The following is a 15,184-nucleotide window of genomic DNA, read 5'->3' as shown; positions in this document are numbered from 1 at the left end:
CATCCCTCATCAGGCCCATAATTGAGTACAATGCCCCTTTTGGGATGTACCTTACCAGACACCTGCAGCAACTGGAAAGACCCCAAAAGTACCTCACCAAGAGGATCAAAGGGCTCAAACAGATGCCATATGTTGCCCGGTAAAAGAAACTCCAGCTCTACTCAGTGGCATACCGCCTGTTCAGAGGCGATCAGTGCCTGACGTATAAAGCCATGTCCAACCCGGAATTAATGGGCATGCTGCACCTCAGAAAATCCAAATCCCATCGAGCTACGCGCTCGAGAGACTTGAACCTCAGCACTGAAATAGGACATGCTGGAGGGACAGATTCATAACCCAGAGGCTCCCTTCACTCTGGAATAAAATCCCAGACCAGGTTAGGCAGAGTCCCTCATTGACTCTCTTCAAGAGGAATCTTGATGAGTGGATGGGAGATCGTAGGTTTACCCCGGGTATCACTTCTGTGTCACTGTTAGACAGAGGCACAGTATACTAACCTCGAAAAAGGGCATAGCAAAATAAATTTAAAATGGGTGGCGAAAGCCAAACACATTCTGGCTAGGCTTATAAATGCCCTAGGGCAGATAGCCTAGTATGAACCTATGAACATAACATTAAAAGTTTGAAAGCTGGCTATTATTGGGTTAGATAACAGAAAATGTCACAGAGGCAGTGGGAACAATGGACATCTACATGGAACCTCTCCTCCGTGGAGTCCCATCAATCATGGTGCAGTGTTTATGAATTGACAGAAAAAGTCAAACGCATCCCTGCAACATACAACATCTGTGTAGTCCCATATCACACTGATGTAATCCATTAGCTAAAATGCAGCAACTGTGCAGATGCACAGCTTGGTAAATGCAGACATACTGGCCCTTCCTGCTGCATGCCAGACACCTACCTCTGTTGGAAGCCTGCCATGCAGTGGGCTGAAGTGCCTCCCCTCTCCTCAGGATAGGAAAGCTTGTGGTGGCAGCTAACTCCCTAAAGTATCCATATGGTTCCTGCAGCACCCAGATCACTACTCAATCCTTAGTTGTCTGGACTGCAGTCATCGCTTTATCCCTATTGCCACATAGTCAGGTATCTTAAGAGACCAGCTATCAGTGAAGATCAGGGGAACTGAAAAACTTGCACACAACAGCACTTTCAGTGCATGCAACTTGTGTCTTCTTTACAGCAGCTCTTCCTACTTGTGGCTTGTCTTTGCTACTTCTGAATAAGGTTCTCAGTATGCCTTTGTTTCGCAAATAATGAACTATAAGCAGGCTGGCAGGGGGGGGGGGGGCAGTAAAAATCTCTACCTCCTGTCACAGGACTTATGGATCTGCTTTAACATTTTATTTTCAGAACTTTAACTAAATGCTTTTCTTCTTTTGGAACTGGATTTGGATTTTTCTTAGGCTGGTCTTGTTCCTCAGTCCTCTACGAAATCTCTTTATATCCATAAAACATATATTTTATTTGAATTCTCTGCAGAAGATGGAGGGTTCCTGGAGTCAGATTAGATCTAGAAAACGCATGGACAACTGTTTATCCTGGGATATCATTTCCTGCCTACCAGAATTAGAAATTTTGAAAAACAAAGCCTCAACACGACTAAAAAGACCAGAAATGGTCTGATTACCAAAAGAAAAAAAAAATCTATTCAAACTTATAAACTCACCAACAAAGGCAGAATAAACTAATATTTTTTTTGAGAGATTTTCTCCTTGCTTCCTGCAGACCATCAGTCCCACCTTCTCCAGGGGCTGCTGCTACAACTGAAAGTGGCCATCATTCAGGAAGCCATCAGGATTTCTTCTTTATTTTAGCCCTAACCAAATGGCTCATAACCACTAAACATAATGCAGGGGTTAACATTCAATGGGCCTCAGTGCGGGTGTGTCACTCACTTCTGCAAGTGACAACCCTCAAGACTGTGCCCTAGGAGCGAGTATTCCCATGTAGTCTACACCATTCATCAGGGACTCCATCACTAGACTGCCATCAGCATGCAGATGTCTTCACAACTTCTGAACAGAGGACAGCTGGCATTACTGCTTTACCCCTCTCTTCTTTATGTCAATTCTAACAGGCACCTTAGTTGGTAACTGACTTTGGTTACCTACGTCACAGTCAGGACTAAATATTCCTATGCTAATGGACCTAGAATCACTCGTAAAATTTTCACTAAAAAAAGCTGCTCAGAATCTTTGGCATAAGCTCAGAGAGTTTTGTCTTAAAGTATGACTGAAAACTACTGAATAAATGGGCCGCAACTTTCTTTAGGTTCTTTACACCACTGCCAAGAAAGGAAAAATACATTAAACTGAAGAGTGCTTAGAAAGCTGTATAGCAAATATTACCCGGGTGTCAGGAGGTCCAAAAATTCATTAACCTAAGAAAGCCATCAAGGAAGGCCAAAGTCACAGTTTCATGCAGATCTCTCGTATTAAATCAACAACACTTACCATCTCAGCTGCACATACTCATGCTAACTATATGGTTAAGACAGCAGTATATGAACAGACTGAAAATGAATACCTGGAATTGGGATTTTTGCCGATTTAATCTGGAGATGAAGCAAAAGGGAAATTATCCTTACTCTTAATGGTACAGGAACATCAGAGTTGACTACTTAAATAAAAGGTGTGCACCCACAAACAAGAAAGCACTGCATTTGGTAACTGGTGGAATGCAGTTTACCTTCCTCTTCCCACAAATGAAACGGCACTTAACCAAGAGCAATTCAATAAAAGCCAATAGCAGCAGGCCTCTCAAACAATGCACATACTTATTCTGATTTAATGAGCATATTTTTAAGTAGTCTGTCCCAGATTATGTCTGAAAAAAAGAAGTTATGTACTCACCATAACGTTCCATCCGAGTAGGTAAACTTCATTTGTCAGCAACCTGTGGGTATCAGATCCATATTGGATCCGAGCTGGCAGCTTCAAAGAGCTAAGATCCAAGCTCCGCCCATTACCCATAATCCCTTGCTAACCCTTCCTGACTTCAGATAGAGTTTGCTTAGTAACACAGCGTATTACAACACAAAGGATTACCTGCAAATCCTAACCTAGAGTTATCTGGAAACAAAGGGCAAGGAATCCTTCTAGTACACACTATAGGTTAGGGGGATGGAGGGGGGGGGGTCGGTTGCTGACAAATGAAGTTTACCTACTCAGATGGAACGTGATGGCGAGTACATAACTTTATCTGAAGTAGTAGTATCTGAAGTAGTTAACTTCATTTGTCCATCAGCCTGTGGGACAGAGTCCCCAGCTACCCAACCCTTGGGAGGTCCTCATGGAAGGATATTCCAGAGCACTGTAGAGCTAAAGGATTCTCTCCCTCTGGAAATTATGTCCAACTTGTAATGGTTAATGAACGTATGAGATGAAGCCCAAGTGGCTGCTGAACAAATGTCATCCAAGGATACTCTGGACCAAAAAGCAGCAGAGGTAGAAATTGACCGAGTAGAATGGGCGTGGACTCCTTCAGGTTCAGGTCGGCCAGAACTCCTATATGCAAGAAGTATACATTGGGAAATCCATCTGTACAATGTAACTTTTGATACTGGTTTTCCCAAAGAGGGTTTTGTAAAGGATACAAAAAGAGTTGGTCAGATTTCCTGTAGTCAGCAGTCCTGTGCAGATAGAACCTCAATTGCCTGTGTACGTCCAGAGAATGTAACCTGTGTTCACCCTTGTTCTGATAATTTGGAAAGAACACTGGTAAATTAATAGATTGATTGATGTTGGGCTCCGACGCAACCTTGGGCAAAAAGGAGGGACTGGTCCTGAGGGAAACTATCTTTATGGAAAACCAAGGATGGTGGTTTGGCGCAAAGGGCTTGAAGCTCCGAAACCCTTCTGGCCGAAGTGATAGCAATAAGAAAGGCCGTCTTCCAAGATAAGTATTTTAGATCCACCGAGGCTGCAGGCTTAAAGGGGGGAGCTGTCAGAGACTGTAGAACAAGAGTTAAATCCCATGGCGGAACTGGATCTTTAACAGGGGGCCTCAAGAGGAAAGTGCTTTTTAAGTAAGCCTTGCATAATTTGGAAGAGGCCAAGGGGCCGAGATCACTTCCACATGATAGTGGGAGATTACGGCTAATTGGACTTTGACCGTAGAGGAGCTAGCACCCTGGTCGAATAAGACTGATAAAAATTCTAGTACTGCTGGTAACAGAGCTGTAAAGGGATCTAAGTTTCTGTGCTCTACCCAAATCGAAAAACGTTTCCATTTGCTATTATAAACCTTTTTCATAGAAGGCTTATGAGCGGCTACTAGAATAGCCTTAACAGAGGACGAGATACCGGGAGTCCTAGCTATTACTGGAACTGGATCAACCAAGCTGTGAGCTTGAGGTTGTCCAGGTTCGGGGTTGTTAATCCTAGTGGGTGAGAGATCAGATCCGGAGAGGGATCTAGAATCCATGGGGGATTCACTAGATGAGACTATAGACAAGGGAACCACGCTTGACGAGGCCAGAATGGGGCTATGAGGATCACTCTGCTCCCCAACCGATGGGCTTTCTGCAATAATTTTAGCATTAGGGGAAGAGGTGGATAAGCATAAAGTAGACCAGATGGCCAAACATGCAACAGAGCGTTTCTGGGGGATTCCCCTAGTGGGGGAATTAGAGCGAAGTAGTCATTGCACTTTCTTACGTTCGAAGGAGACGCGAAGAGATCTCAGCAAGGTTGACCCCCACTTCAGGAAGATCTGCTTCGCCACTCTCAGGGTTCAGAGACCACTCGTACAGTGAAAGGATGGTTCGACTCAGCCTGTCTGCCAAGATGTTCGACCGCACCGGAATGTGCATTGCTATGAGAAAGCAGTTGGTGGAGATCGCCCATTCCCAAACTCTCATGGCCTCTCGACAAACTGGGTAGGATCTGGTTCCCCCTTGCTTGTTGATATACCAGACTACTGACATGTCTGTCTGAATAGCAATTGTTCCCAAGGGAAGAAGGGCTTGGGGTGCTTGCAATGCCAAAAGCACCACCCTCATCTCTAGGACATGGATATGCAACAAGGTCTCTGAATGGGTCCATGTGCCTTGGACGGTTCTGCCCATACAGTGCCCCCCCCCCACCAGAGGCGAGAAGCGTCCGTGGTCACCGTGGTTAGAGGAGGGGCCATAGAAAAGGGGCGCCCTTTCTGCAGGTCTGGGGACTGGAGCCACCAGAATAGTGTTTTCCTGCAAACCCTGCTGAAGGGAATGGGTAAACTCAGCGGATGTGGCAGGATGGACCATTGGACCTACAAGGTCCATTGTAGTACCCTCATGTTTAGGCGCGCTAAGGGTAGCAGGTTGATTGTTCACGCCATGGAGCCTAGAGCCCTCAGGACCAATTCCGGTGGAGGAGCCGGGGAGTGTAGAAGGGCTAGCACATGGAGCTTTAGCGTTCGAAGCCGGTCCGGAGTTAAGAAAACGTGCAATAGGTTTGTGTTTAATCTGGCTCCAATGAAGTCCAATACCTGTGTTGGTTGAAGAAGAGAAGATTTTTTGATATTGATTGTGATTCCCAGTCAGGAGGACAAGTGGAGGAAGTAATCTCTGGCTGAACACAGTAGATGCCTGGTGGGGGCGGTCAAGAGCCAGTCGTCCAGGTATGGAAAGACCTGTATTCCCTGGAGCCTCAGGTGGGCCGCTACAACTGCCAAGACTTTGGTGAACACCCTGGGGGCTGTGGTGAGACCAAAGGGAAAGACCCTGAACTGGTAGTGGCTGGCTCCTAGCCGGAAGCGGAGAAACCTTCTGGATCACCTGTCCATCAGAATGTGGTAGTATGCATCCTTGAGGTCTATAGAGCACATCCAGTCGTTCTCCTGCAGGAGTGGGAGAATGGATTGAATGGTGACCATCCGGAAATTCTTTGGCCACTGACAGGTTTAAAAAGGATAGGTCGAGGATTGGTCTTAAGTCCCCCATCTTTTTTGGCACCAGAATGAACCTAGAGTAAAAGCCTGATCCAGATTGGTCTGGGGGGATGTGCTGGATTGCTCCTTTTTCTAGCAGCTGGAGTATTTCTGCGGCTGCTGCCTCCCATTGATTGGGTGGAACATCGGGGAGGCTCCGGGTTTTGGGAGGAAGATGGAGAAAGGGGATTTTGTAGCCTCTGGATAGGATTATTCGAAGCACCCAGCGATCTGCCGTAATGGACTCCCAAACTGCTAGGTGCCTCGAGAAAGACCCCCCCCCCCCGACTGCCTCCAGAGTGGAGCAGTCGGGTAACCCTTCAGGGTTGCTGCGCAGGCCGATCAGAAAAGGGTTCTCTCGACCCACAATTCTTCGGTCCCCCTCTGCCTCTGGGCTGGCGTCCACCCTATCCTCCACTGGCACTGAAGGACGAGGGGTCCGGAACGAAACGGGACTGTTGTGGTTACATAATCTTCTTCTGTCCCTTTTGGTTCCTAGAGAAGGACCTCTGGGGAGCAGAGAAGCGGACTCTGATGGCAGACGTCTTCCCGTCTTTCTCGCTCTGGACCAGCATGTTACATACGTTCTTGCCAAAAATCAAAGAACCGTCAAGCTGGACATTAGCAAAGGACGCCTTGAAGAGTTCTGCAAAAATCACAATGGTGGAGCCAAGCATGCCGTCGTAAGACAATGCCCACTCCGCTAGCTCTAGCAGCCCCTTCTGTGGCATGGGAGAGGAGCCGCATAGAGGTGTGAAATGGATTTGAGAGTGGCCATTCAGGTTGAGAATACTTTCTTATCCTCGTCCGACATGGACTCTGGGGGCGACCCGGCATATTCTTTGATGAGATCCCGCTGGAGTCGTATCACGTGCCATATAATTCAGCGACCTTACAGAGAAGGTGGCTGAAGCGAACATCCGCTTCGCCAGGCGGTCCATCGTCCGAGACTCCTTGTCTGGAGGATGGATCGAGGAACTCTCCTGGGCTAGTTCCTTTCTAGTGGCGGCCGCCACCAACATGGCATAAACAGGAGCACCCTTGCTCCAACACGTCCTATCAGAAGGGGGGCTGAGAATTTTATTAGGGCTCTTAAGAATGGGCTCCAGTGTCCGGCTCCTTCCATGCCCTGGTAGTAATCAGGTCTACCAGGGGGTCGGCGGAGGGGACACCTAAGATGTAGATGGGCCTGCGTCAAACGCCTCCAGAAACACAGACTCAGAGGAAGTTTTTTGGGCTGACCACCCCCCTCTAATTTGAAACATTTCCATGATGTCTCCGAAGGAGATGTCTTCGGGAGGTGACCTTGGGGAACCTTCCCCTTCCTCCAAATCTGTGTCTGTTGTCAAGGACTCAGGTGAGTCCAAGTGCCTCCTCTTGCACTTACGTTTGTGAGGAACCCCCTCGGGGGGGGGGCTATCCGAAGAGGCCTCACCAACCATATCCTGTTCCTCCAAGGGAACTATCTGGGACGTAGGCGCAGGCTGTCCCTGGGGCCGGGTGATGGAAGGTAGGCCCATCTGAGAGAGAGTGCAGGGTGGAACCGTAGCAGGAGCCTGGGGCCTCAAATTCCTCGATAATACCCTCTCCACAACATCGAACGCCAAGGGAGAACTGCTCTCTCTGGGATCAGGGAGCCCTCCCCTCGGATCCGTTGTGTGGATTGGAGCCGGCGCCGAATCAATCGGATCCAAAGGGCCAGTATGCTCCGACCGAGACGGAGCCAAAGACACACCGACACCTCCAGATCCGAAGCTCAGCTCTCGGCTCCGAGAGCTCGGATCCGAAAATGGACCAAATTCGAGGGTGCCGTCGGCACCGAAGTACGAGGCACTATCGGCACCAACACTCCCCTGGCTCCCATGCTACCCAGCTCCGAAGGCTCCGAACCCCGGAAGTGGGTCGGAGAAGGAGCAATCTGGGTGAAAAAGGGGGGTCGAGCTCCCCACCGGATGGGGGGGGGGGGCAGGAGCACTCCCATCTGCAGCTGGGCCTGGAGGAACCTATGCATCATCCAGTCCATGTCTGCATCGGACAAGCTTCGGGTTGACCTAGAGGAGGCCACCAAGGCGGGCCTGGAGTGCCGCCTCGATGACCTCGAAGGCGGCCGGGTCTCCTCCTCCTCCGGGGAAAAATGGGGTGAACGGAGCCGGGAAGATGAAGGCCTGGAGGCCCTGGGAAAAGCCGCTTGCTTGGCCGGCGGGGCAGAGGAGGAAGACTCGGCCCGCCGCTTGTGGTGCTTCTCTCTTCTCCTTTCTCTCCTAGCTTCCCACTCCTCCTGGCCTGAGGGGGTGGGTGAGTCCCGGCCAGGGGAGCAGGGATGGGTGGTGGCACTGCCGCGGCAGGTGCCACAGAGGAAGAGGAGGACGAAGTCGAATCCGGGGGCAACAGTCCCGCTAGAATCAACTTCGACCTCCTGTCCCTCAGAGCCCTGGGGTTGAAGGCTGCACAAATGGTGCAGCCTGAGGGGAGGTGGTCAACCCCAAGGCAGATAACACACCAAGTGTGGCCATCTGCTGGGGACAGCTTATGGCCACACTAGGTGCATTCAGAAAAGAAGGCTTTAGGGCCTGACATGACAAGGTAAATACTAGGCCCAACACAGACATGTCTTCACACACACCGGGGGAGGTAAATTAACTAAATGTGACTATCTTCAAACTACAAAAAGTTAACACCTATAAGCTAAGGAGCAACACACACAAATTTTACTACTAGTAATAAAAAAAGGATTTTTCTCACAAAGACGATCTACTCCCATGCCTGGAACTCATTCAGAGCTGCTGACTGAACCGCGGCAAACGAGATCCGAGGTCAGGAAGGGTTAGCAGGGGATTATGGGTAAGGGGAGGAGCTTGGAGCTCAGATCTTAGCTGTTTGAAGCTGCCGGCTCAGATCCGATATGGATCCGATACCCACAGGTTGATGGACAAATGAAGTTAACTACTTTCAGATCTGCTAATTTGTAATAAGCACATTTACATAGACACCAAGAGCACATTCAAAACAATGTTTTAAATTACACGAAAAAATACATTCTAAATATATAAATCAATTTGCGTTTGGAATCTGGTGTTAAGAGAGGCTGTTCTACATTTATAGCAAAATTAACACAATGTTTGGCAGTACTAAGTGTGAACCATCCTCAGGATGACTAGACTATAAACTAGTTATGTGGAATTAGAATGGGTAAATGTATACAAAGGGTAAACCACTGAATAGCATTTCATCTGTAAAAGTGTGTTGCAGAAATCCATTCCTCATTTCTTGCCTCGTTTTTTTCTCTATACCTTTCTAACTTAAAATGGTTTACTCTGGTAGACCTGCTAAGGAAGGACAGAAATTTACAGCTTAGAATGCTCTTCTCTACCAAGTTGTAAAAGCATATTAGGAAAAACAAATGGTGCACTGTAAGTTACAAAAGTGATTCAGGTGTAATATTCTCTGCTTTGTTCACTTAACATGTACTCAATTTTGTACATATAACCAAAGCTAAAATGGCACACAGTTTGAACTGAATGAAAAAGATTTACATTCAGTACAGAAAAAAAAATAAATTTACTAGTCAGCAATAGTTCATGAGGTTCTGTGTGAGCAATTACGTTGATATTTTATACCTACCAACATTATGAAATAAAAACAGCTACTCTAGTGAAAAGCAACTACAAAGGCTCTGGAACAATCTCATTTTACAAAATTCATCCTGATTTGAGTATATTTTAATAATTCTTTCCTCTCTGCCACAACATTCTAGTCTCACAGCGCTCTCTACGAGACAGTATCTTTAGGTCACTCAAGTAGCATGTGACCCCTTCCCGATGCTATTCTCCTTCAGCTGCAACATATCACCACTTAACCCCTAACAATGTAGTATGTCCAAATAATATCCCCTCATCCCTTTACCTCTTTCAATGTGCATATGTCAGACCTTTTTAGCCTTTCCTTATAGTGTGGCTCCAATGCCCTCCCCTCATTTTTAATGGAAAATTGATGCACACAGCTTACCTTGGAATGGCTGTGACAAAGGAGCACAGTACCTCTTTCAATGTGCATATGTCAGACATTTTTAGCCTTTCCTTATAGTGTGGCTCCAATGCCCTCCCCCAATTTTTAATGGAAAATTGATGCACACAGCTTACCTTGGAATGGCTGTGACAAAGGAGCACAGTACTGCAGATGTAGCCTCGCCAGTTCCCTGTCTAAATAAAACTGTAACACTAATGTATTTTGAGCCCACTCACCTAGATCGCATCCCAATATCTTTCTGGTGTCTGTTCCTATCCCACGACACTGTGCTGTTCTAACTCACTCTATTAGGGATTACTAATTTTGCATCATTTTCTTTCTGAAAACTTGCAAGGATCACCCAAACAAGTGTGTCCCTTTCTCTGTTCTTCTTTATCAAGGTATACTTTTTTTTGCATGAAATACTGGTTGTCAACTACCTGCCCACATTGCAGGTCTTGAAAGAGAACATTTTCTCCAGCCAAAACCACATCAATGTTGGTGTAGCTGGTGAAGAATAGATCTTGCTGCTGAACTCCTGTCACGTCCTAGTAGTTAATGACTCTTCTGCAATAGGTTTCCATAAACACTACTCTTTGCTTCTGTGAGCAGACAGATCTCATTTTCCTTTGTATTCTAGACTTGTATCCCATCCCCAAATGTCTCAAACAATCTCTCATTAGGTACACTATCAAAAGCCTTGCATCTGCACCTGTCCACCTACTTCTAAGCTCCCATGCTGGCTCCTTGCCTACCAATTTCTTTCTAATCAAGGTTAAGACCTACCCCAGTGCTTCTGCTAGAACTGCAGATATCCTCCCTTTTTCCATCAACCTAACATCCAGCAAAGTCTTCCAACATTCCCATATGTATCTGAATAATGTATGTAATTTTCTTTTTACTTCCTTAGCAGCCTCCTTCTCAAAGCACTCCTTGGCACATAGGTGGCTATGTAGATTTTTCTTTCACAGTCTTAATACCTAAAAATGTTTTATCCTTCAATTTAACATTCTTTTCCTAATACAGTACTTCATCATCATCTTCACTCTTCTTCCAAAGCTCTTTAGTTGCAACTGTTGCTAAAGCTGACGGAGTTTGTGTCTTATATATGGCCTTCCCCCTTATAGTCTTTTTGTGCAAGGCCTTCTTGTTTTGAGTCTCAGTTAATAAATTCAAGCAAATGCTGAATGTGCTGGTAGCTTCGGACTTTCCTGTTACAGTAACGATTGTAAACCATATTCTTTCGTGCATCTTCAAGTACTGTTGTAGAAAACTCTGTAATGCCACTTGATTATCAACTACTTCTGACAAACCTGCACATCCACATGTTTTGACAATACCAGAAAAACAGAACTTGCACTTTAACTATAAATACAAGTATCAGATTACATACTGAACAAAGAAACATGACATACCTGGATTTGTGGCATTATTTGAAATAAATTCTCTGAACTAAGAGTAAAAAAATGAATTCTTAAAGCTTACCGCATATGAATTTTGAGTGCAGACGGTTGAGAAAACTTGCCTTCACATAACCCACATTCATAAGGTTTATCACCAGTGTGAGTCCTTTCATGCAGCCTTAAAGCAGTTTTAGAACTCAGACCCTTCCCACACTGTACACAGACATGTCGTTCTGCTCCTCCCTCATGCACTTGAAGCATGTGCCTTTTTACATCTTTCTTCCTTTTGAACTTCTTTCCACAAATATCGCATGGAAAAAGGCGCTCACTACTGTGCACATGGCGCTGATGGCTTTTCAAGTTGCAGCGATTAGCAAATGTTTGACTGCAGGTATCACAACGGTACACAACTTCTGCAGTAATGCCACGATGCTTTTTTATGTGCTTCAGAAAGCTCTTTTCATAGAGGAACTCCCTTTCACATTGACTGCATTTAAAATCCCCACTTCTTTCCCTTTTCTGCTTACTATCTTCAGGTGACATTTTACATCCTTCATCTAATTCTAAATCACTGTCTTCATCTTCATCCTTGTATGTGCTGCTAGAGTCTTTTTTGTTATCACTGCTCACATGAGAGTTCATCTGCTCTTCTTCTGTTTTAATGCTGTCAGTGTCCTGGTTTTGAACGTTACCCACAATACCAATGTTTTCTGCATTTTTCTGTTGCTCCCTAAATCTTCGAGTGTACTTTTTCTTCGGAGTTTCCACAAAGACCCTGCGTCCTGTTAATCTCCCACTGACCCTTCTATTCTTACCATAAGATGGCTTCAATGCTTCCTTTTTCTTCTGTAGTTTATGCTTCCATTTTGCAGTTTTAGATGTGTTTTGCTGAATTAATACTCCATCACTAATGTCCTCTGTCACACATTCTACAGACTCTGAGGGAATATCTGTAGTTATACAAACAAGTTCATCTGTAGTTGTTGCAGACTCTTTCAAAGAGCACATCTGTTGAGGGCAACAACCTATACTGGTTTCAGATGGCTCAGAGAAGTTTTGCAGTTCTAGCAAGACAGATTCAATCATGTGCCTTTTCACCTGAAAACAAGTTTCTGAAAGGTCTAAACATTTAAGTTTCTCGGATGTCTCCAGCATTCTTTGTACTCTTTCTTCCTCGACTTCTACTTTTGCAGTATACACAAATTCTAAAAATGATGCAAAGTCTGCTGCTGGGACCTCTTTCAAACAAACTACAGTTTGTAAAGTGCTACTATTTTGCTCATTAAGAAATACCTCTTTGAAATACTTGCTAGTTGCAGCTAGCACAGCTTTGTGTGCTAAAAAGCATTCTGCAATACCCTGATGCTCAACATATACAGTCACATCACAAAATAGTCCTGAAAGTCGCAGCTGATGCATTTCATTCAGCAGGTTTTTAGGCGAGAACTTGGATTCCAATAAAACAGCATTATTTTCCATTCTCTGTTTGATGAAATCCCTGTAAATGTAAAAGTACAACCAAGTAAATTAAAGATCATGGTAAGTGATATACTGTTTTTGTTACTAATTTTGTCAGGTTGACGTTTTATCCATAAGGTTATTAAATCAGTTTATGCAACCAAAACAAAAACATTTTTTTTTTATTTTTCTCAATTTACTCTGTGATACACCTCCCAAAGAAACTCTTCACAGTAACACATATACACTTGCTGATTTATTAACAATGTTAATAACCATCCAAATAAGGAAGAGCAGCTACTCTCTTTTTATGGCACAATGTGAAGTATGCCATAACTCTGCCTACAAAGTTATGGGGACAGACTGTACAGCATATGCATTTTATCAGTTTTCTTTCTTTTTTTTTCAAAGATTTGGTCTATGAGACAGAATTTCACACTCTCAAGGAAACACCCTGGGACACTATCAGGCCTCACAGGGAATGTATACATATGCAGTAATGTGTCCACACTTCTACTGTATGGTGTGTTTATTCTCAACAATCTAGTAATTTCACAGAACGTGTGTGCATACAACATACACGTTTATATATAAATTCAGGTTTACTTTAGGTAATCGAAATACCACTTACCCGACTTTTAAATAGCCGAGACTAAAGCACCAATTCTACTTAAACGAACACTGACAACACCAATAAAAAAACTACAGATAAGTAAACATCTGGTCGCACCACAACAAAACAGGACAACTAAAACCACACACCCGCTTACTAAATATACCACTACTGACAACACCAATAAAAAAACTACAGGTAAGTAACCATCTGGTCGCACCACAACAAAACAGGACAACTAAAACCACACACCAGCTTACTAAATATACCAACTCTGAGATCGCACTACAGTGGGCAAAGGGGCAAAGTTTATAATGGTGGACAAGTGGTTACTTACCTGTAGTTTTTTGTCGGTGATGCCAGTATTCTTTTAAGTAGATTTTCGGTGCTTTCGTCTTGGCGATTCAAAAGTCGGGTAAGTGGTATTTCGATTATCTAAAGTAGACCCATAAATTCAAATATGTGTAGGTCTACCTATAATTTACATAATATATATATATACATATATGTTTACATAATAAACAGTGTTCTAGAACAGTATTAGTGCAGTGAACACACACACTTAGCTTCACTCACGACGTTACCTTAAAGGAGAACAACGGGTTTCTGTTTTAAAATGCTCAACACTTGAGGCTGTTTTCTCCCTGTTTGACAAAGATTTGTCAAGCAGCGATCATCTAAACATATGAAAGTTATCCATCTGACTGTTTGCCCGAGAATGTACAATGCCTAACCGTACTGTAGTAGCTTCCGTTTTAAAAATCAATCATTGCGCTGTTGGAAAACTTGCTTCAGTCTCAGAAATAATTACGTCGACTACTAAACAGTCCCCATAGTTTACCTAACGTATTCTATGGAATGGTTGCACATAACCACCCATTCAGTGATGTCACAGCTCCCTAGTCCTGCCCAGGGCCATCTGCTCTTTAAAAGTACGTGTTTTCTACGTTTGGAACCCCTTCTCTTCACTGCTGTTGCTCGGAGGGTATATTTCATCGTTGGACTCTAGTCTTGTGATGCTAAAACGATAAGTAGCAGTATTATGCAGGGAAGTCATGTTTTATCTTTTTGTTCAAGTTTAATGTAGTGTTAATAGTTCCTGCACAGTCTACCTCTGTTATCGTGGTTTAAACTGCATTGTAGTGTGGGCCGAACGAACTAACCTTTTTATTTTCAATGTGGCTATGTTTTCGTCATGAAGCACTGCTCTTATCTGTTGAGACATCATTCTTTTGCAAGTAGTAACTCTCCATTTGCAGTCGAACGTACAGAGCCAGCTTGTACTTATTCAAATACATGCATGGTCATGCTCTTGTTCACCCACTCCAAAAGCAGCAACACTAAAGCATCAGATATAACAATCAATCCCGTATCAGTGATGCCACAGATTCTCCAAGCAGGGTCAATAAAGCATACAAGTAATGACTATGGCCAGTTAAATGTAAATAGGGTCTTTTTTTTTCTTTTCTATTTGCCTGGGCAACAAGTTCTTCGTAATTGGCTGTTGGCAGTGTGCATTTCTAGGGCAGTAGTTTTCAGCATGTGAGCAGCTGCTCGTTACAATTACTCGCATTGAAAGCGTTTTATTTTTTTTCACTTTGGCGTTGCATCGGAAAGAGTGTGCTTCTGTTTCTGTTGAGTTGTGTCGAAGTACAGTTTGTGTATCACGATGAATTCAGCTTCTGTAAGTGCTCTATTGTACCTCACTCGCGTGTTAGCTCGCCTATGCTGTTAGCATTGTTATGCTGTGTGACCATACATTTCAACTTCTCCGATTTTTTTCCTCATA

General features: G+C 44.4%; 2 protein-coding genes across 3 annotated transcripts in view; one reads left to right on the top strand and one right to left on the bottom strand.

The window, feature by feature from the left end:
* GZF1 (GDNF inducible zinc finger protein 1) overlaps positions 1–14,252 on the bottom strand; it is a 325,881-nt gene extending 311,629 nt beyond the window's left edge. Inside the window, exons 1-3 of one of the 2 annotated variants that reach the window (XM_044056363.1) lie at positions 13,980–14,251; positions 13,733–13,830; positions 11,407–12,822 (exon numbers count right to left, since the gene is read on the bottom strand). In XM_044056363.1, the coding sequence (XP_043912298.1) occupies positions 11,407–12,803 (1,397 nt within the window). In that variant the 5' untranslated portion in view covers positions 12,804–12,822; positions 13,733–13,830; positions 13,980–14,251. Of the gene's footprint in view, positions 1–11,406; positions 12,823–13,732; positions 13,831–13,979 lie in introns of both variants that reach the window. The other variant, XM_044056372.1, reaches the window with a different exon arrangement.
* Positions 14,253–14,369: 117 nt separating this feature from the next.
* Positions 14,370–15,184, top strand: part of LOC122789123 (GDNF-inducible zinc finger protein 1-like) — a 399,580-nt gene continuing 398,765 nt past the window's right edge. Inside the window, exon 1 of the mRNA XM_044056351.1 lies at positions 14,370–14,443. The gene's annotated coding sequence lies outside the window, so the exon portion shown is untranslated. The remainder of the gene's footprint in view (positions 14,444–15,184) is intronic.

This window comes from Protopterus annectens, chromosome 1.part2 (assembly GCF_019279795.1).
Source record: "Protopterus annectens isolate FY-2018-M chromosome 1.part2, PAN1.0, whole genome shotgun sequence".
In the NCBI taxonomy this organism is placed as follows: Eukaryota; Metazoa; Chordata; order Ceratodontiformes; family Protopteridae; genus Protopterus; species Protopterus annectens.
This window is presented reverse-complemented; position numbering and strand designations above follow the sequence as displayed.